The 19,305-nt window shown below is 49.3% G+C and overlaps 2 protein-coding genes across 9 annotated transcripts in view; both read right to left on the reverse strand.

Annotated features, from left to right (window-relative positions):
* The window catches only part of LSS (lanosterol synthase), a 43,696-nt gene extending 35,564 nt beyond the window's left edge, over nucleotides 1-8,132 (reverse strand). For 2 of the 4 annotated variants that reach the window (XM_058732302.1, XM_058732301.1), the window contains exons 1-6: nucleotides 8,024-8,132; nucleotides 7,551-7,719; nucleotides 6,721-6,859; nucleotides 3,970-4,078; nucleotides 2,815-2,936; nucleotides 1,119-1,215 (exon numbers count right to left, since the gene is read on the reverse strand). In XM_058732302.1, the coding sequence (XP_058588285.1) occupies nucleotides 1,119-1,215; nucleotides 2,815-2,936; nucleotides 3,970-4,078; nucleotides 6,721-6,859; nucleotides 7,551-7,719; nucleotides 8,024-8,037 (650 nt within the window). In that variant the 5' untranslated portion in view covers nucleotides 8,038-8,132. Of the gene's footprint in view, nucleotides 1-1,118; nucleotides 1,216-2,814; nucleotides 2,937-3,969; nucleotides 4,079-4,727; nucleotides 4,825-5,455; nucleotides 5,472-6,720; nucleotides 6,860-7,550; nucleotides 7,720-8,023 lie in introns of those variants that run through there. The other 2 variants (XM_058732304.1, XM_058732303.1) reach the window with 2 other exon arrangements.
* A 6,938-nt stretch (nucleotides 8,133-15,070) lies between these two features.
* MCM3AP (minichromosome maintenance complex component 3 associated protein) overlaps nucleotides 15,071-19,305 on the reverse strand; it is a 55,635-nt gene continuing 51,400 nt past the window's right edge. For 3 of the 5 annotated variants that reach the window (XM_058732309.1, XM_058732310.1, XM_058732308.1), the window contains exons 27-29: nucleotides 19,037-19,243; nucleotides 16,501-16,651; nucleotides 15,071-15,376 (exon numbers count right to left, since the gene is read on the reverse strand). In XM_058732309.1, the coding sequence (XP_058588292.1) occupies nucleotides 15,218-15,376; nucleotides 16,501-16,651; nucleotides 19,037-19,243 (517 nt within the window). In that variant the 3' untranslated portion in view covers nucleotides 15,071-15,217. Of the gene's footprint in view, nucleotides 15,397-16,500; nucleotides 16,652-19,036; nucleotides 19,267-19,305 lie in introns of those variants that run through there. The other 2 variants (XM_058732311.1, XM_058732312.1) reach the window with 2 other exon arrangements.

Below are 19,305 nucleotides of genomic sequence, written 5' to 3' on the forward strand. Positions count from 1 at the left end.
GGCCTTGGGTAACAGACCCCCTCCCACTGCCTCCTCACTGCCCCTCAAGGCTGCAAAGGCTTGGCCTCAGCACTTTCATCAGGATCTTTCACCCAATGCCTCTCCTCTACCAAAGTCATCTAACACAGAAGCCCTCCAACCACCCTGATAGCTTTCTGGGGGGCTGCAACATCACTCGTGTGCTCCCAGGAGCCAGCAGGGGCTCTAGCAGGGGGCTCACCTCCTGACGGGGACTCTGAGGGATCTACACACACGTGAATGTTCTCTGGGAAGACGCCCATAGCTTTCAGTAGATATTCACAAAATGTGAATATCATTGATTGGAAGTATCACATTAGTGTTGATTTGACTAAATATTTATTTATTTATTTATTTTGAAAGAGGAGAAGGGCATGTCCACGAGCAGGGGAGGGACAGGGATAGGGGAGAGAGAGAGAGAGAGCAAGAATTCCAAGTAGGCTCCGTGCTATCAGCGCTGAGCCTGACATGGGGCTCAATCTCACAAACTGAACAGTGAGATCACGACTTGAGCTGAAATCAAGAGTCAGATAATCAACCTACTGAGCCACCCAGGTGCCCCGATTTTACGGAGTATTTAAAAAGCATTGTGGTTCTGTTGTAACATGGAAATTCTTCTCTTTTAAAGATACACACTGAAGTGTTCACAGATAAAGTATGATGTCTGGGATTAACTTTCACATTCACCAGCAGAAAGCTAAGGGAACAGAACAAACAACACAGCACACTCCAGTGCTGAGGCTTGTGGCAAGGCCTGCATGGCCTACTGCCTTCTTGTCTCCACTTCTACAGATGCTCAAAACATCCATAACAAGACACAGGACAGCACTGGTTCTCCCAGCCCTGCAGGGCCCCATCCACCTGCCACATGGCCCACCCCCACGGTACCTCCTTCCGTCCTGCCCAACTGGGAACCCCTTCCATCTGTCTGCAGGATTCAGCCAAGCAGGCCTCCACCAGGAGCCTAACACAGCCTCACTTCACAGAATGGACCGCCTCTTCATCTGGGGAACAGGCAGCAAGCGATCCAGGGCCCGTCACACAACTCAGCAAGGCACTGGCAACCCAGCTACACATCAACCTCAGAAGGACAAACATACCACATCTCTGGGAACAGAGTGTTGAGGCCTTCCCAGCTATAAACATTCAGGACAGCCAACCAGAACTTCCCCCAGGAGGGGATGGCCACAGCACCACCTGCAAAAGAGAAAAGGCCCAGATCATCTGCCTCTTACTATGAAGATTAGCTCCTCAGAAATCACGTGTACCTCTTCTCACATGAACTGAAGACAGTGCTAAGGATCCTCCAACCCCAGATGAGCAGCAGGTTCCAGAGCTGCTCAGAACCACCCAACAGCACAGTTGCTGAGTGGAACCAGCTGTTTCCCCAGAATAAGTGTGTCCAGCCCCAAGACAGACATTCATAGCCTCCACCTGCAGGAAGGCAGCTACCTGGGCAGGCGAGGGGCCCAGATGCACGCAGCAGCCTCAGGCCTAGAGAAGGTGATGAGGGGAAGTGAGCATACACTCAGCTTTCTCTCTTTGGGGGACCATACCTAACTGTTCCTCATCTGGGACTCCCTACTTGGCAGACATGTCCATGCCCCAACATGGCGTTCAGAGACACTCAAGACGCCAAACTGGGGCCACTTCCAGAAGCACGAGGCCTAGGCACAGAAACAGTGTCCAGGACATGCTTCCCAACAAGGCCTCACCCCAAACCCAGGTGTGTAAAGTCAAACACCCACAAAGCTACTAGGAAACTCCTTCACCACGCAAGGAACCAGAAAACAGCCTTGAGGCTAACGACGAGTTCACCATCAGAACAAAACCTGTGAAGAACAACGCAGGATCTATTAGAATGTCCACCAAGAGGCTTAATCTAGCCTGGTGGGTCAGGAAGGGCTCCCACAGAAGTGACAACCACAGTGCTGGATGAAGGCTAAGTAGAAGTTCCCGGGCAGCAGGGTGGGAGTGGGTCAGGAGGCTCTAGGCAGAGGAAGTACCACATACAGGGCCCAAGGTAGGAAGGGGCCTCAAGGAACTGACGGGAGGCCTCTGTGTGAGCACCGAGAGCGAGGAGGACAGGCAGATCATGGAACGTCTGTGACACACAAATGGGAGAGACCTTGCCCAACCTGTAGAGCAGCAGGAGCCAAGACGCCCCCCAGAGCTATAATCTGTCACCTTCAGAGTCCAGAGGGGAGGGAGAGGCGCCATCTGCTGGAAGCCCCACGGGGTGTGTGGGAGGGTGACTGTGGGCTAAGCAGAGCCAGCTGCCTCCAGAAAAGCCACTCCAGGTATAGCCCTGCCAGAAGCACACTGGCGGACTACTGGCTGAGTCTTTGCCATTATGTGAGACAAACGGGATTATGTACTTATCTTAATTCCCTTTTTTTTTTTTTAACGTTTATTTTTGAGACAGAGAGAGACAGAGCATGAACGGGGGAGGGGCAGAGAGAGAGGGAGACAAAGAATCTGAAACAGGGTCCAGGCTCTGAGCTGTCAGCACAGAGCCCGACGCGGGGCTGAAACTCACGGACCATGAGATCATGACCTGAGCCGAAGTCGGACGCTCAACCGACTGAGCCACCCAGGCGCCCCTCTTAATTCCCTTTTGAAACAATACCAGTGAGGTTGGAATGTGTCCATCTCTTTCTGCTTTGATGGATCCCTTTTCACATATTTCACCCAGGATTTCAAATGGAGGCTGATCTTTCTAGTTCTCATTTGCTAGAGCTCATTATGCCCAGGTGATATGGACCCTTAACCCAGTGCACGCTGTGTCAGGGGTACCTTTCTTGTGAAGAATGTTCCGGGCTCGTACCAAGTCAGGATCGTCAGGGCCAACACCCAGAATTCTCAGAGATACATAGTTGAGTGCAGTCCCAAACACTGTGGATTTGTCCTCCATGTGCCTAGGGGAGCAAAGGACAGAGTGAGAGAATGCCATGTTTCATCACTTGTAAGGAATTAAGCAAGGTTTTCAGCAAAATTTCCTCAGAAAATCAAAAATATTAAATTACCTTACACTGATACAACATGGCAACATAATAAAACACAGAACAGCAATTTTCCAGTAAGAATTCACGTGCCTCCCATAATTGAACAGTTCCAAAAGTGCCTGTGCAGGACTTGCCTGCCTCTTCGGCTTACTTCCCATGCCTGAATCAACATGACCAGTCCCAGGGTGCAAATCCAACTAAGGCTCCTTTGTCACTACAGCACACAGAACAAGCATCAGAGGCAACATGGCAGGTAAGGCCAAGACCCTGTGCCTGTCCAAGGGCACTAGTGAGATTTCAACATCCACCAAGATGCCCTGGGACCTGCAGGCCCGAGAGCCAAGGCCTTAAGCTTGAGGCCCACAACTCTGTCAAGGGATGAAGAGAGGCTGGGCTGTCCTTCAAGAATTCTAATGGAGAATCCCTGTGGTGTGGATTCAGCCCACCAGAAAGAACCCCATCTCTGGGTGTAGAACAAAGGGCAGCAGAGCCCATGACCAAGGTGGGCAGGCAGCTGACCACCCTGGGGGAAGGCCCTGCTCCCAGAGTGTGCTAAGTGTCAGAAAGGCACACTGAGACCTGGGGAGGGTTACCTGGCCCCCCTGGTGCCATCCCAGGGCCCAGAACAATTTCCTTTTGCCTTAGCAATAACAGCCAGGTGGCTTTCTGGGGGGTGTGGGTCTCAAGAGCCTCTCAACCAGTCATAAAGTCCAGGTACAACATAAGCTATGAAACCAACGCCCAGAAAGCAAGTAGCCACCTATTGTAAGACCCTTGGGAAACCAGAGTTCAGCACACAGCATCCAGCCAACCTCCCTCCTCCCAGGTTCTCCCCCCGACCCACCCAGGTCCAGAGCTAGTCACCCCACCCTTGACAGGTATTATCTCCTACATATGAACATGTGTGCACAAGTAAGCACATGTGTGCAGTAACAAAATGACTCACAGGCCCCAGCCGCCATCAGGGAGCTGCACTGACCGCAGGTACCGCACTATCTCTTCTTTATATCCGGCTGGCAGATGGATTTGCGCCACATAGCATGTGATCAAGAGACCTGTGTGGCAGAAAGGATGTTCCTTTACTGGGAGGAGGAACACTCAGTACTGCCAAGCCTAGGCCCCTTTCCTCTCAACCCAACAGGGAGCTGGGTCTCCTTTGCATGGAAACAAGCCAGAGAAGGCTATTCCTCCTGGCCTCATGAGGGACTTTGGGAGTGAGGGCCCGGGGAGCAGCCACAACACAGGACACTCCTTACATAGGGTATGCAGAGCCCACCCACCCAAGTTCAGGGTCCTGCAATACTGTCCATACCTGCTGGAAAAGAAATACCAAATGGGTCACCCCTGGACAGAATATTTATTGCTTATGTTTCTCTGTTTTATACGTTTTTTTTTTAACCACACGTAGGAATTTTTTTTTTTTTTTGAGAGAGAGAGAGAGAGAGTGAGTGTGTGTGTGTGTGTGTGTGTGTGTGTGTGTGTGTGTGTCAAGAGGGGGAGAGGGGAAGAGGAAGAGAGAATCTTAAGCAGCCTCCAACCTCAGTGCAGAGCCGGATGCAGAGCTTGATCCCACGACCCTGGATCATGACCTGAGTTGAAATCAGGAGTCAGATGCTCAACTGACTGAACCACCCAGGAGCCCCTATACGTTTTTTACTAGCATATGTCACTTTGCAAACGTGGGAAAAGGACAATAAACATTACCCAGCCTAGCCCTCCTCAACATGGTGCTCCCAGGCCATCTTCAACCCCACTCTTATCTCCCCCAGCACTGGCTCCATCAGTCACATGCTGTAGCGCCCTGCAAGGGGAGAGGTGTCTTAGGGTAGGCCTTAGCCAAAATGCACCATGAGATACATGCCTGGCTCTAGATCAGAGGCATCACAAGCCCTGGAAGACATGGCCACACACAGACACAGCCCGGAAGAAGGGACAGCTAGATCTGGAGATGCTACAGAGGTTCACAGAAAAAAGTCATCCCAAATCAAGCCCATCTCTTTTCATCAGTTACAGTGCTGTCAAGACAAAGAAACACACGTGGGCAAAAAACAGAACCAGTGTCTCCCTCATCTTACAGGCAAGGAAACTGAGGCAGGGGCCCCAAGTGGTGGGATTGGGGCGGGAACCCAGGGGGTTGGACCCTAGAATCAGGGCTCACCACAGTGATGCATATATGTATATGTATGACTGAATCCAACTCCCCATATCACATATGAGGCAGCCAAGGCACAGTGAAGTCCTGTCACCTTACCCAGGGTCACAGCAAGCCAGCGCCATGTCATTGCCTCCCCATAAAGACCCCTGGGAATAGTCAATGCCACATGAACCACACTCAGTCAGGAACTGTCTATACAGAATCGCGCCCCCCCCCCCCCCAACCAGGAGCATTTTCCAAATTAAAGCAGATAAAGGAAGGACCAGTCAAAGCTCACCCAGCCACGGAAGAACGCTGGAATGGTACTTCTGAACAGGACAGCATCAACCTGAGGAAGGTCTATCCAGAGTCCAAAAAGGGGAAGCCCAGGAAAAGCCCCAACCTACAGCCTGTACAGAGCAGAAGCCCCAGCTGGATGAGCCCAGAGCTGCAGCAGCAAGCCTAAAATAACGCAGGACCAAGAGCTCCCTGCATGCCTGGTTTTGTACGTGTATGACCTAACCTGATTCTCATCATCTTCATGTCACAGATGAGGTCGCTGAGACACAGTGAAGTCCTGTCACTCTGCCCAGGATCAAAGCAGACCAGTGGGATCATGTGCCACTACTTCCCTACGAAAACCTCTGGAATAGTCCCAACAGGCTCCTAGTGGGGCCAAGGGAAGAAAAAGCCCCTTGACTTGCCCCTAAGGACATGCCCATGTGTTCCTGGATAAGAAGATCTAATGACGTACAGCCCAGGAGAGACGAGAACACAATGGATTCCCAATGCTCCTCCCACTAGGAGAAAAGAGTTCTTCTACATAAATTCAAAGCAGATTTCTCACATTACATGGCCAAGTATTTCTTCAGTGAAACACTCTCAGAACACAATGGCCTTACCTAGCCAAACCAGTTCAGTACCCAGGAGGCCCAAGTGCAATCCTCCTAGGACTCAACCAACTGAACCTGCAGTTTCCCTGCCCTGGCTCCCTCAGTCACCCCTTCAAGGTTAAGTTCACACACCCAAGCTGTCCGGCCTCCCCCAACCTGCCCAAAGAAGCCTTAAAGATCCCACCCATCAGGGCACCTGGCTGGCTCAGTTGGTAGAGCACACAACTCCTGATCCAGGGGTTGTAAGTTCGAGCCCCACGTTAGGTGTAGAGATTAAAAATAAACTTAAAAAAATTAAAAAGGTCCCACCCTTCACCTGCCCACTCTAGCTAGCGCCTTTACATAGGCTAGGTCCTCCCCCTTGGAGTGTCCCTGCCGCTCTGTACTGGGACTCAAGAGCCACTCCTCCTCTGTCCCCACAAGAGTACCCCTTGCTTCCCTTACGGGAACACTGGGCTGGCAGTGAACACTGGGGATGGCACTCCCATTCCCCAGCACCAACACCAGGACAACACAGGCACAAGGCAACCCTCCAGAGACATCTTCCAAGTAAGCTCCTGGGTTTTCACCTGTTTACTCATTCACACGCTGCATTCACCAAGGGCCTGAACCGGGCCCGACCAGGACCCCAGGACGGCCTCACCCACAAGCTGGGGCAGCACCCACCTACCTGGCAGGAGGAAGAGTGGGCCGCCATAATCACCTGCCCAGTGCCCATCCTCAGCCTGCAGCCCCACATAAAATGTCATCCCATTCAGAGCCCCTTCATGGGCTGTGCAGGCTTTGGGCAAGTCCTTAAAGTAACCGGTCTGCAGAAGACAAAAGAGAGGAGAGATGAGGGGTCTGTGGCCAGGCCAGAGGAAGAACCCTCAGCACCTACAGCCAGGCCAAAATTACTTTCCAAGTTTCAACTGTTTGGATCAAAAGTCTACAACTCTTCGAAAGCACTGCCACCTCAAGAGGCAAAAGGAAGGTTCTACGTTCTCCTGCTTTCCAGTCACTATTTTCAAATTTCTTCATAACTTCTCTGGGACGTCTAAAATCAATAAGACAGATGATGTCCAGGCGCGCGGGAGGGGCGCAGTGCTGCCCCGGGCCTGCCCTCCCCTCCCCCCCCCCCCCCCCCCCCCCCCCCCCCCCGCCTCTCTCGGGAAGGGCCGCCAACGGGACGGGACTGGACTGAACGGCACGGCAGGTGGCAGCGGCAGACAGGGCCCCAGGGAGTAGCCCCACCGCCCGGCGCTGCACACTCCTTCCACCAGCCGAATCGCTCACATGCAATTCCCTGGATCAAAAACGTGTTTCTCAAAAGGGCAGCGGTTTCCTCCGCGTCACTTGGTGCTAAGGGGACTGAAGCAGAGGAGCCCGGCCCACCTTTAGGGGACATCTTGGTCCGCACGCCCCACCCCCACCCCCGCCGGGCCCGGCGCTCCCCGCTAAGGCAGGGGCTGCGCACCGGCTTCCTCCCACCTGCCCGCGGCGCCCGGCGCGGGCACCTACCGGGTCCAGTCCCAGGGAGTGCGCCTCCAGCCGGGTCTGCCCGCGGCCAGGATCCTCCCCCTCCTGGAAATACGTCCACGTCTGCCTTCCCCTCTCATTTCGGAGGCGCCAGCGGCTGAGGTCGGTGGCGGGCTCGGTGCGATAGGGGCCCCCTCTACGACGCAGACACCTGAAAATGGTCGCGCTCCGGTGAGAGGCCGTCCTGCCCGTTCTTCCCAAGTCGGAGCCCGGAGGCCGCGGCCGTCCCTTCCGGCAGCCCACAGACAGGCCACCGTTTTCCTCAGCTCACAAAATGAGAACTCTCAGTGCGCCAGCTGGGCCACTACGCCCCCGCCGCCGGATTTCTCCCCGAAGCCCCCGCCCCCGCGGCCCCTCGGCCGCGCTCCGGACCGCTCCCTCCCTTCTCGGGGGTCCCGGCCTCGTCCAGCGGGCGTGCTAGGGCCGCGCAGGGGTCCCGGGAAGCAGAGACTCACGTGCCCTCCGTCATGAAGGCGGCCGCGATGCTCCCCACCCGCGCGCTGGCGCGGGTCCGCGCGCGCTCAATACATAGACTCGCGCCTCGGGCGACGTGTGGGGCGCGGTGGGCCGATGTCCGTGCAGCCAATCAGAACGCCGCGAGGGTGGGCCCGGGGCGCGCCCGGCCGCCTCAGTGGTGGAGAGCCAGACGCCCCAGCGCGACGAGGGCGTGGCCTAGGCGGGGCGGGGCCTGCAGTCGGGTCTGGAGCTCCAGGTGGCGAGCTGCGTGGAGGGTGAGGAGGAGTGCCTGAGCCTTAGAGCCGCGTGGGGAGGGTCCCGGTGCGCCCGAGGAGGGCGGACTGGCGGGAGCGATCTGGGAGAGAGGCTCAGGCTGAGGTCACAGGCAGGGAAGAGCTCCTGCCCTTGAGGGAGAGGCCGGCTAGCTGGAGGTGAGTGCTTGAGGGGAAGACGGAAGCCTCGAGGTTGGGCCTTCAGGCGATGAGGTGGGAAGCCTCCTCGGCGGAGGAGGGAGGCGGTAGGGACCCGGAGGAGGCTGACAGGAGCGAGGCTCCCCGGGAGGCTGAGCCCCCGAGCTGCCCTGATGGGGATGGGCCTGGTGAGGCGAGCCTCCGCCCCCCCCCCCTCCACCGCCCCCCACCCCCCACCCCGGGCCCAGGGGCCCGGGAGGGCCAAGCGGGGGCGACAGGTGACGCTCGGGGACAGCCTCGGCTACTCACAGGGATGCCCCGAGTCAGGGAGTCCCCAGGATAACTTAAAGGTGAAAGGGCTTGACAGTAAAGGGAAGGGAGATAAAGGTGGAGACACAGAGTAACCGAGCTTGAAAGGGACAGTTGGGGTGGGGACAGCCTGGCCCTCAGGGGTGCACAGCAGAAACCTGGGCTGCGGGGAGAGTGGAGGGCATCTGATGGAGGAAACGGTGCTGACCCGGAGGGACAAGAGCCACAGGGCCCAGAGGCAACCCCTCAAGAACCCACAGGCCGCCCCAGCATTTGGTCCTCTGCGGACAGAAGCCCTGACATCCCTCCGGTCCCGCGCCGCCCCCTCCACCCCACGTGTGAACCACCGAAAGCCAGAGGGAAGGCGGTGGGGGAGGGGCTCCTTGGAAAAGAAGAAACACACACACCTTCCCTTTAATGGAATGAGTATTGGGGTTTTAGACGGTCAGTAAAGGACACTTGCCTCTTCCAGTCATCGTTCAGAAACTAGTGAAGATGACACACAAGTAGGATGATATTAAAATACCAGCCTTCCACATATACAAAGCTAGTTTGGAAGACATGCCTTAGATCTGCAATCAAGAGGGGAATACTGACCCACCCCTAAATCAGACAAACATCTCTCTCAACCCCTGACCAGATGGGCAGCTGCAGCCTCCAGGCCACAGAGCTGCCTCACCGAGCACCATGCAACCAAGTGCAGGTAAGAAGATACCACCAGCCTGTGGAGCCCACAAAGTGTACTCAGAGGAGCCTGAGCATACTTTACCCTGTCCATTCTCCCAAATTCACCAATCCATACTTCGCTGGGAGTAGAAAACAGTTTTTCTCCACTGACGTTCCTCCACGTGGAAACACAAAGAGTGGGAATTAGGGCTCCAGCCTACAGTATGGACATCTCAAACCCTGAGTCTGGCAAAGCCAAGGGACAGAAGCAGTTTCAGTTGGAGCACACTTTGAGTTTTGATAGTTTACTGTACTGGAATTTTTATGAGCAAAATAACAATTTTTTTTAAATATCTTGGAAAGAAAAAAAGTGTAAAAACCCATCTGAGAATTCACAGGTAAGACTTTCTAGAGAGAGTCATGAGAAAAAATAATACTTCTCTCTACTTGCACCCTACCAATTCCAACTCATTTAATAAATTGGATACAGAAGGCTCCAAAGTTTTTGGCATGAACAACTGGGCATATGATGGTGTTGTTTACAAAAGTAGAGAAGGTTTTGGGGGAAATTTCAACTTAGATTGGAAACATGTTAAGACAGATGCTCATCAGACATGTAAGTGAGCACACTAGAGTAGACTTGTGTTCAGGAGAGAGGACAAGGCTAGAGAAAGGAATTTAGGAGTTACCTATTTTTAGGTGATGTTTGAGAATAGGAGATTGGACAAGATCAACTAGAAAGTGAGTGTTCCAAAGAAGATTTTCTGGGTGAGTCCTGGGGCAGGAATAGTTTCCAGTTCAGAAGAGAAGGAGTAGCCAGAAAAACAGGAGAAAAACCAGGGTAATGTGGAGTCAGGGAAGCCAGGCAAAGACATGGTTGCATAAAGGTTTTAGAGGAATTGTAAAATGGGGTCTGAGAATTGATGATTCTAAACGTTGCAAGACAACTTATTGGTGACTGATAAGAGCAATGTTAGGAAATGTGAAGAGAAGAGCCCGGCAGCAGAGTTTTATTTTGTTTTTAAGGGGGGAATTTCCAGTTAAACATGTCAGACTGAGCCCAGGCATTGACTTCCATTTCCCATCCAAACTCTATTTACATAAAGTAATAAAAGATAAAAACTCACAGTGAAAGAACGGGAGAGAAGTTACCAGCAAACTAGAGAGATCAACACAATTGTAGAAGTTGTGATGTAAGAAGTGATAACTGACCTAGCAAGCCAGAAAAAGCTGAAACCCATAGGTAGAAGTGAAGCCATCAAGAAAGAGACCATTTTTGCTAACAAATCCAAGGAAGGTGCAGAAATCGAAAGACTTTTGAATAAGCAGTATGATGATAGGTCCCTTCCTCTACCTGGGTGGGAGCCTGTAACAGTTGAGTCAGAGCAGGTGTGAACTCAGGAAAGACACAGTTGAAGTCTACTGAAAGTGGGGGGGACAGGGGAATGTTGAGTGAAAGTCTTACACTCGTGTAGGAGCCGGGTCCTACGCCTTCCATTCAGCCATAAGACTTCAGGCAGTAAGAAGAGGATTTCTCTGGAGCAAATGGCCCCCCAAAAAGACCTGCAAACATTGACAGCTGGGACCCACTGTTAAAGTGGAGAAGCCAATCGGCTGTCAGGTTGTAACCCTTGACACAGAGCTTCCAACAAGCTCCTTAGAGCCCCTCATCAACGTGAGCCAGACATTTGAGGAAAGCCTCTATGAAGAAAGACAACAAAACACACCAAAAAAAGGGAATTTTGAGAAACAGAGAGGATGCCAGGTGTGGAAGAGGACTTGAACAAAAACATGTCCTCACAGAGGTAGGATGTTGCACCCATGAAACCAGAACCACCTGATGCTCTTTCCCTCCCTACACTATTTTCCTCAGTGCTTCCCACTGATTAGCAGACCAAACAGTTTGCATATTTATCTTGTTTACTGCCTATCTCTCCATTAAAATATAAGCCCTGTGAGGGCTGACGTTTGACATATCCCCAGCACCTGGAATAATGCTTAGCAGATAGTAAATATTCCGAAAGTATATACTGAATAAACGAATGAACAGGATTCTCTAAATAAGAAACATTAAGGAAAAAGACTCTCAGGAATAAAAAATATGGCATCAGATTTTAAGTCCCTAGAATAGCAATTTAAAATAGGGAAATTTTAGGATAGTGGGATAAAAAATAAGGATATAAAAAATAAAGGAGAAAAAATTAGAGGATCAATCCAGGTGGTCAAACATCTGAATATTAGGAGTTGCAAAGGCAATAATGGAGGAAAAGAATATATTAAATAATTTCAAAAAATTCCAACATAGGCGGATAATTTTCCAGGCTGAGAAAGCATGGCATATTGTTTTCTAAAGATTCCTGCAACACCTCCCATCTCACATGCTCTTGTACAATATGGTCTTAACACTCGTCCCAATGAGAAGTGGGATCTACATCCCATCCCTTGAATCTGTAACCGAACACTTGTAATACCTTGCTGTGAAAGTTATCCTGCATGAGTTCCAAAGCTGGGGTTGCATTTTGCTCACTGGAGCACTTGTACTTGGACCCCTGAGATTCCATGTAAGAAGTCTGACTACCCTGGGCAACCTTGCCATGGCCACATAGTGAAGTCACATATTAGCCACTCAGGTTGAAAGGCCCAGCTGAGCCCCCTGCCAACCATGTGAGTGAACTTGTCTTGGACATCCAGTCTAATCAAGCCTTCAAGTGACTGACTGCAACTGTGTGAGCAATCCCTAGAGAAAGCCGCCCAGCTGAATCCTTCCCACATTTGCTACCACATATGTTTGGAGTAGTCTGTTACACATCAATAACTACGGGGGGGGGGGGGGGGGGGGGGGGGCGGGGAGGAATGCACCACTAATGCTCAGCACAGCAAATTGGGAGGGTAATAGAGGAGGAAGACCAACACAATCAAGCATGTTTTTGAGAAATTTAAGAACACTAGGAACAGATGATTTGCAAAACTTCCAGCAACAGTAACAACCAAAACAGGAGAATGATTACCAATCTAAAATTCTATTTCCGGGGTGCCTGGGTGGCTCAGTCGGTTAAGTGTCCGACTTGATTTCAGCTCAGGTCATGATCCCAGGGTTGTGGAATTGAGCCCTGTATCAGGCCCCATGCTGAGCATGGAACCTACTTGGGATCCTGTCCCCTGCCCTTCTCCCCTACTTGTGTGTACGTTTTTTCTAATAAAGAAATTAATTAAAATTAAAAGATAAGGGGCACCTGGGAGGGTCAGTCAGTTGAGCATCCAACTTAGCTTAGGTCATGATCTCACAGTTCATGGGTTTGAGCACCACATCGGGCTCTGCTGTCAGCACAGAGCCCCTGTGGGTCCTGCTTCAGATCCTCAGTCTCTCTCAAAGGTAAAATAAATAATAAAAGAAAATAGGGCACCTGGGTGGTTCTGTTAAGCATCTGACTCACGTCATGATCTCACGGTTTGTGAGCTCAAGCCCCACTCCAGGTGAGCATGAGCCCTGCTCCAGATGGGCCCGCTTCTCTCTCTGTCCCTCCTTCTCTCTTTCTGGCCCTCACTTGCTCCGTCTCGCTCTCAAAATAAAAGATAAATAAAATTCTGTTTTCATTCAAATGATAAATCAAATTTAAGGGTAGATATAAAGACAAGATAGGAAAGCTCAGAAGGCTGCTAGAATATGGGCTCCATCAAAATGAGAAAGCAAACAAAGGAAGAGGAAAATCTAGGACTCAGAATCCAGGACATGTCCACACTGTGGCAGAAAAATGGGTGTTTCCCAGTGGGTCATCTCCAAAAGAAAGTGGAGCCTAGCACAGTGTTGGAAGGAACTTTACACTTAGCACAAAAAGTTTTGGGTGAAGTAGTGATAACATAGAAAAACAAGTAAATAAGGCAACCAACTCCAGGGAAAACTGAAAAGTTGGACCGGTTAACCTTAAAAATAAAATCATCAGTTATCTTGCCAGCAAAAATGGGTTTATTTGGGAATTACAGAGAACCACAACGCAAGACAAGCAAGCTAAGGCAAAACCATAACTCCAAGGAACAAACCAGAACATGGCCTTATAGAGGAAAAGAGGGAGTTGGGCAGGGCTATTGTAAACAGAAAATCAATTGTAGTAAACCGGATGCTGAAAGTGTTGTGGCTTCTCATTAGCTGAGCTGTAACTTTCTCCCATTGCTTGAGCTGTGGCAGTCTCTCATTGGCCGGACTATTGCCTGGCCTGGGCAGGAGGAAACCTTCCTTCCTCCAGCTGGGACAGTCAAGTAGTATCCTGACAAGATGTCCCTCTTACAGAGATGTCTTCGGTTGGTAGAGCACTAGAGCTCCCCCTACTGGCCTCCTGACTCCATTTTAAATGAGGTTTCCTTTTATTAATTTTAACATAACTAAAGGAAGTGTAATCATAAACCAATACTGGGCTCAATGGCCAACAGTATTAACAGTCATACTGAACTCCGAATGCACACTTCAGCCCACATTTTGTCAAGCTGTTTGGAAGACTAGAAGAGGAAATGTGGGTATTTAGGCATGCATAAAGTATGTTGCAGAGAGGATAGTCTAGGAGAGCTAAGTTCTCTTTCATTGTGGGAAATCAACAGATAATGTCTAAAATCAAGATTAAGAGCGGCGGCGGCGGAAAAAAAAATAAAAAATAAAATCAAGATTAAGAAATAGCATTATTTAAGGTCTTTATTGATGAACATGAAATTAATCACTGAAAAAATCCCTAAAAGAAGTAAATAGTTTTGTTCTAAGGAAGTAGGGATTGGCTGGTAGATTTGGTGGTCGTGGGATAAGTTCTGTTCTTAGTGCTTCTGTTTTCTCAGTGAAATAAGCAAGGTCATCATCTAAGAATGCTGGAGGTTTGAGGAGAATGAGAAGATACAGTCTTCTTGGAGAGACTAAAGGATTATAATAGAGAGATGCTGAGTGCCAATTTCAGATTGGTGGTCATACTCAGCATCACCAAATTAATAATACCTCCTTCTGTGGATGGCTCAAATTTATCCTTCTTCCACACCAACTGCTAACAAACTCAAGATTATACCTTTCCTTTTTCACATGGATGGCTGCTCAGCACCCCTTTCGAGATTCCTGCCTTGTGTTGCTGACCAGAATTGCCTATATACCATCTTTAAAAGAAGTGACCAAGTCACTTCTCTCCTAATATCTTCCAACAAATGACTCCCACAGCACTCAGAATAAGGCAGCAAGGGTCTCTGTGGTCTGGCCTATCCCCCCTCACTTGGCAGTACTACCACACTGACACCTCCAGGTGCCATAACCTCTCAGCTACATCACATTCTGCCCAGTTCCACCCTGCACTCCCCTCCTGGAATTCTCTCTTCTCCACATAATCCTCTGGTCTCCCCTCTGCTTCCAGGGCAGGGATATGCCCTGCACACACCTTCAGATTGCTATGTACATATAACGTTGGCTCTCTTGGATGTGAGCTAGGTGGGCCTGGTGAGCAGGGTTCCTGTGTCTTGTTTGTCCCTGTGTTACTGATGTCTGACACATCAGTGAATGCAACTTAGAAATGAATGATGCACACAGAAATGTAAGCTGCAAACTCCCTCAGAACCTATGTTGGTGGGTGACAATGTGAGATGAAACGTAAGAATATCAAAGACACTACACAGGAGAAAAGAGCCTTTCATTCTGAAAACTTGGGATGGCCTCATTAGACACTCAAATGGTTTATTTGCATGATTAATAATCACATTTCCAACAGTGCATCAAACATCTGAGAAGAACATTATTTCGAGTAAAGGCAAAAATCTTCGGGAGACTCTCACTCTCTCAGGTCCCGTAGCTCAAATGTCCACCATGTCCAGCAGTGCAGAGAGATGGAGCTCAGAGGCAACTTCCTCCTCCCTTGAACTCTGCATCAGCCTTTCCAGGTACTTGAGCCGTTCAGTCACAGATGTGCCTGTTGCCTCTGACAACTGCAGTTGCTCCCTTGGCCTTTCATTCTATTTAAATAAAAAAGAACCTAAAAATAGTTTGGGGAGATCCATAAACCCAAATATATTCTCTTTGAAGGCAGTATATCTGATTCATGTTAGAAACTTCATCTGTGGCCTGCAGGGCTCAACAAACCCGTTTCTTGGCATCTATCATATACATCCTCCCAGCCTCTTTCAGCACATACATATACAGCTGGTATCACCTGCACATAGAATGTTTCTCTTCATTGTATCATCCACTTCCAGTGTCAGTCATTTTTATAAAATATAATTGTCAAGGGCTATGAGCTATTCCATCATATGTCCTGTAACTGTTTAACCTGACTCCCATCTTTGGATATTTAGTTTCCATTTTTTTATGCAGTATGATTAATACTACAGGTGAACAACAACAACAAAAACCCATCAATTTTTGTTATATATGGTAGTTTCTTTAGGGCAGAATTATTAAGTCAAAACGTACAAACATTCTTAAGGTACCTGCCAAACTGATGAATGGAAACAGTATGCCTTCTTAATTTGCTTTTCTTCCCTATTGAAGGGCTTCCTAAAACCAGTCCAGGAGCATACTTTTTAAATGTCCAGCATTATAATCTATGATGAAAACTCTGTTTTTGCTTCTGTTACCACTGAAAGAGGATCATGAGGTAGAAAGACCTTGAGCTTCGGAGCCAATCAGGTCTGGCTCTGAAAAGCAGCTCAGCCACACTCCTGGGTGAGCGCCTGACGTCTGTGATCTTACCTTCCTCGGTCATTAATTTTCCTCAGGGAAAGTTAACCCCGCAGAGGAAGACTGGGGTGATGCCAAGGCTTGGACATCATGTGCACAAACAGAAGCCACCGTCATCACCTTTGTTATTCTCCTCAATGCCCTCACTGCGTGTCAGAACACGGTTATGGGTTTTGTTCAATTTGTAAGCATGTTTTAATTCCACTCTCCCTTCATTTCACACATAGAAACTCAGAATTAGCTGGGCCTCTATAACACTGATAGATTAGGAAAAGATCTAATTTAAGCTAATAATTTATTGGTCATCACAATACCATATGATGAATGGAGATGTTACTTTTCCCCGCCATTCTCTCAGTCTTCAATTCTAATTCAAATGCCAAATGTACGCTCCTCCCACCTGAGGGCTGGTAGTGGTCACTGTCTTCATCACAGGTTCAATAGTCTGAGGCAGAGACACCAGGGTCTGAGGAAGGTAGAGGGGAAGGGATGTTGAATCTGTAAACACTCCTGCGTCTGCAGACAACCACTGCTGAAGCTGATCTTCAAACCTAAAGCATTTGAGAATGAGGAATAAAACATTTAACTATCATTCACTTTTCTCCTATAAATATTTTTAATTAAAAAAAATTTTAAGATTTTATTTTTTAGTAATCTCTATATCCAACATGGGACTCAAACTTACAACCCCGAGAATCAAGAGTCACTTGTTCCACCAACTGAGCCAACCAGGCACCCCTACTTTTAACCTTTTAAAGCTTTGCTTTTTACTAAGGGTAGAACAGTTATGAGAAGCAGAACCACACTCCTAAAAATTTTTAATCTTCTCTTTAATTTGTAAGTCCAATTTATATTTAACAGAAAAGGTCACATTTATCCAAACAACTGCTTTTGCATGTTACTTAACATTACTCATAATTCTCCCATTTGGTTTATTTTCTCTGGCTTATTTTGGTATTTATAATTAATTCTTATCTCTTGATGGATTATCCAGATGTGTGGATTGCTGCTTATAGTTTAAAATTAACTCAAAATAATATCCCACCACCACCTAACACACTTGTAAGATGTTCACTCCATCCACTTTTTTCACTGATCTTTTCAAGAAAAACAATCTGATCCAACTGCTTAAACGATACACACCTATGAAAGTCTACTTTGAAAATCATGACACATTCATTCACTCTTCCAACAAGCCCCCACCAAACACTACGCACCATTCTATGTACCAGGGATACAGCACTGAAAGAAAAGAGACAAGGCCCAGCTGTAAGCAGCTTATAGTCTAGTGAGGGGAGATAGACAAAGAACAAAAGAAAAGGGAAATGCAGTCTGAAGGTGAGAAAGACAAAGCAGACACATGAAGACAGGAAGGGTCTGAGGGACAGGCAAGGAAGACCTCGCTGAGAAGCGGACATTTGAGCAGAGACTGGACATGAGTGTAATGTGAGCCACACGGATATCTGGAGGTGCTGAAGAGTTCCAGGCAAAAGAAACAGCAGGCACAAAGGCTTGGCTGTGTGCTACCTCACAGGTTGAAGGAGCAGAGGTCAGAAAGGAAATGGGAGGCAGATCACATAGGCCCTGCCCACCTCATAAGGATTCTGCCTTTCAGTGGAGAGGAAGTCATTGGAAGGTTGTGAGCAAAGGAAAACATGACCTCTGCTTCACACGAAAGGTTCACACTGGGTCTGCCAAGACTAGACCACAGCCCACTGCAACATACGGTCCAAGTCTGAATACATTTTTGATAGAGACAATAGGATTTATGGATGAACTGGATGTGGAAGAATAATTCCAAAGCATTGGGCCTGGGCAGCTGGAAGGACAAAATCTCATCAACTGGGAAGACCATCTCAAATGGGGGAAAACCTGGAATTAGATTTGGGATGTTAGCTTTGAGATGGCTATCAGGCATCCTATAAATGACTAATGAAGATTTTAAGGAAGCCGTTGCATTCAAATCTGGATTCAGAGAACTCAGGGTTTTTAGATATGGAGTTGTCAGAATATTGACGTTATTTGAAATTGGAGATTATCACTGGGGAGTGGGGGTGCAAACAGCACAGAGGCTAGGTGAGGGGGTCGGGGGATGAAGAAGAACCCGGAGAGCCCTAGGGGGAGTTACCAGCTGGGCAGGAAAGGGACTAGGTCTCCTGCGAGGTAGGAGGGAGAGAACAAAGGTGTGGAACGCTGCTGGAGACTGGGGCTCATGGTCAGTTCAGCAAGCTGCTTGTGACTCTTACCAGTGCAGACATGGGGGCAGGGAGGGGCTCAGGAGAGACTGGGAGGACAGAAGGGAGGATCACACTGTTTGAGGAGTTTACGATCAAATGAGCATGGCTCAGGCATGGTTCCCTGTTCTAGGGTGCTGGGAGGAAGGGGACATAACAGAGAAGCTCACGTGAGTGTCCTGAGTGGGTGGGAGATGGGATCCCGGCCAAGGGGAGGGGCTGCCCTTGGTGATAAGCTGGACCCAGGGAGGCTGCTGGGGGTGAGGGGATGGGGTGAAGGCCACCTTGTAAACTGCCTTCTTCCTGGTTCTCTTTCTCAGTAAAACCATTAAGAAGGGTGGTGGGAGATGCAGAGGAGTGTCTACGGTGTGGGACAACGCACTGGCACCCTCAGGCTTGCCAAGGGCAGAGAGCCAGTGCCAGCCACACATTCAGCACTCACTATCCACTGAAGAGACTCCATCAGCCAGCCATGCTTTCTCTCCCACCAGAAAACTTATGACTCTCAGTAATAAACAGTAATGAAACTGATTTCAAACAGTTTAAGACCTACTATCTAGGGCAATGCCTCTGCCTTCAAAGAGCTTATACTTCACACATCTGACTTGCCTTCTTTTTTAAACAGTCACATCACTGTGATCCTTGCTAATCCAGCATGAAGGGGCCTAACGGACACAATAAACCTAAGGGAATAGACTTCACCTCTTGCTCTCCTCTTTCTCCAGCAGCAGACTCCGGGACAGACACTGGGCCAGGAGCTCCTGGGCAGAGGCTCCACGCATCAGATCCTGGGTGCTGGGAGCCCGCCCCTCTGGGCCATGCTCTACATTCCTCTTCCCTTTCCAGTGCATGTGCAGTATCGGAGCAGGAAACTTGTTTGCAGACGGGTGCAAAGACTTTATCCCCAAACTGTAAGTACATGTTTTGAAATGCTTATGGTCAGGAAGGAGGAAGAAAGGTTCCTCCAACAG

The sequence above is a fragment of the Neofelis nebulosa genome, chromosome 5 (assembly GCF_028018385.1).
Source record: "Neofelis nebulosa isolate mNeoNeb1 chromosome 5, mNeoNeb1.pri, whole genome shotgun sequence".
Classification (NCBI taxonomy): domain Eukaryota; kingdom Metazoa; phylum Chordata; class Mammalia; order Carnivora; family Felidae; genus Neofelis; species Neofelis nebulosa.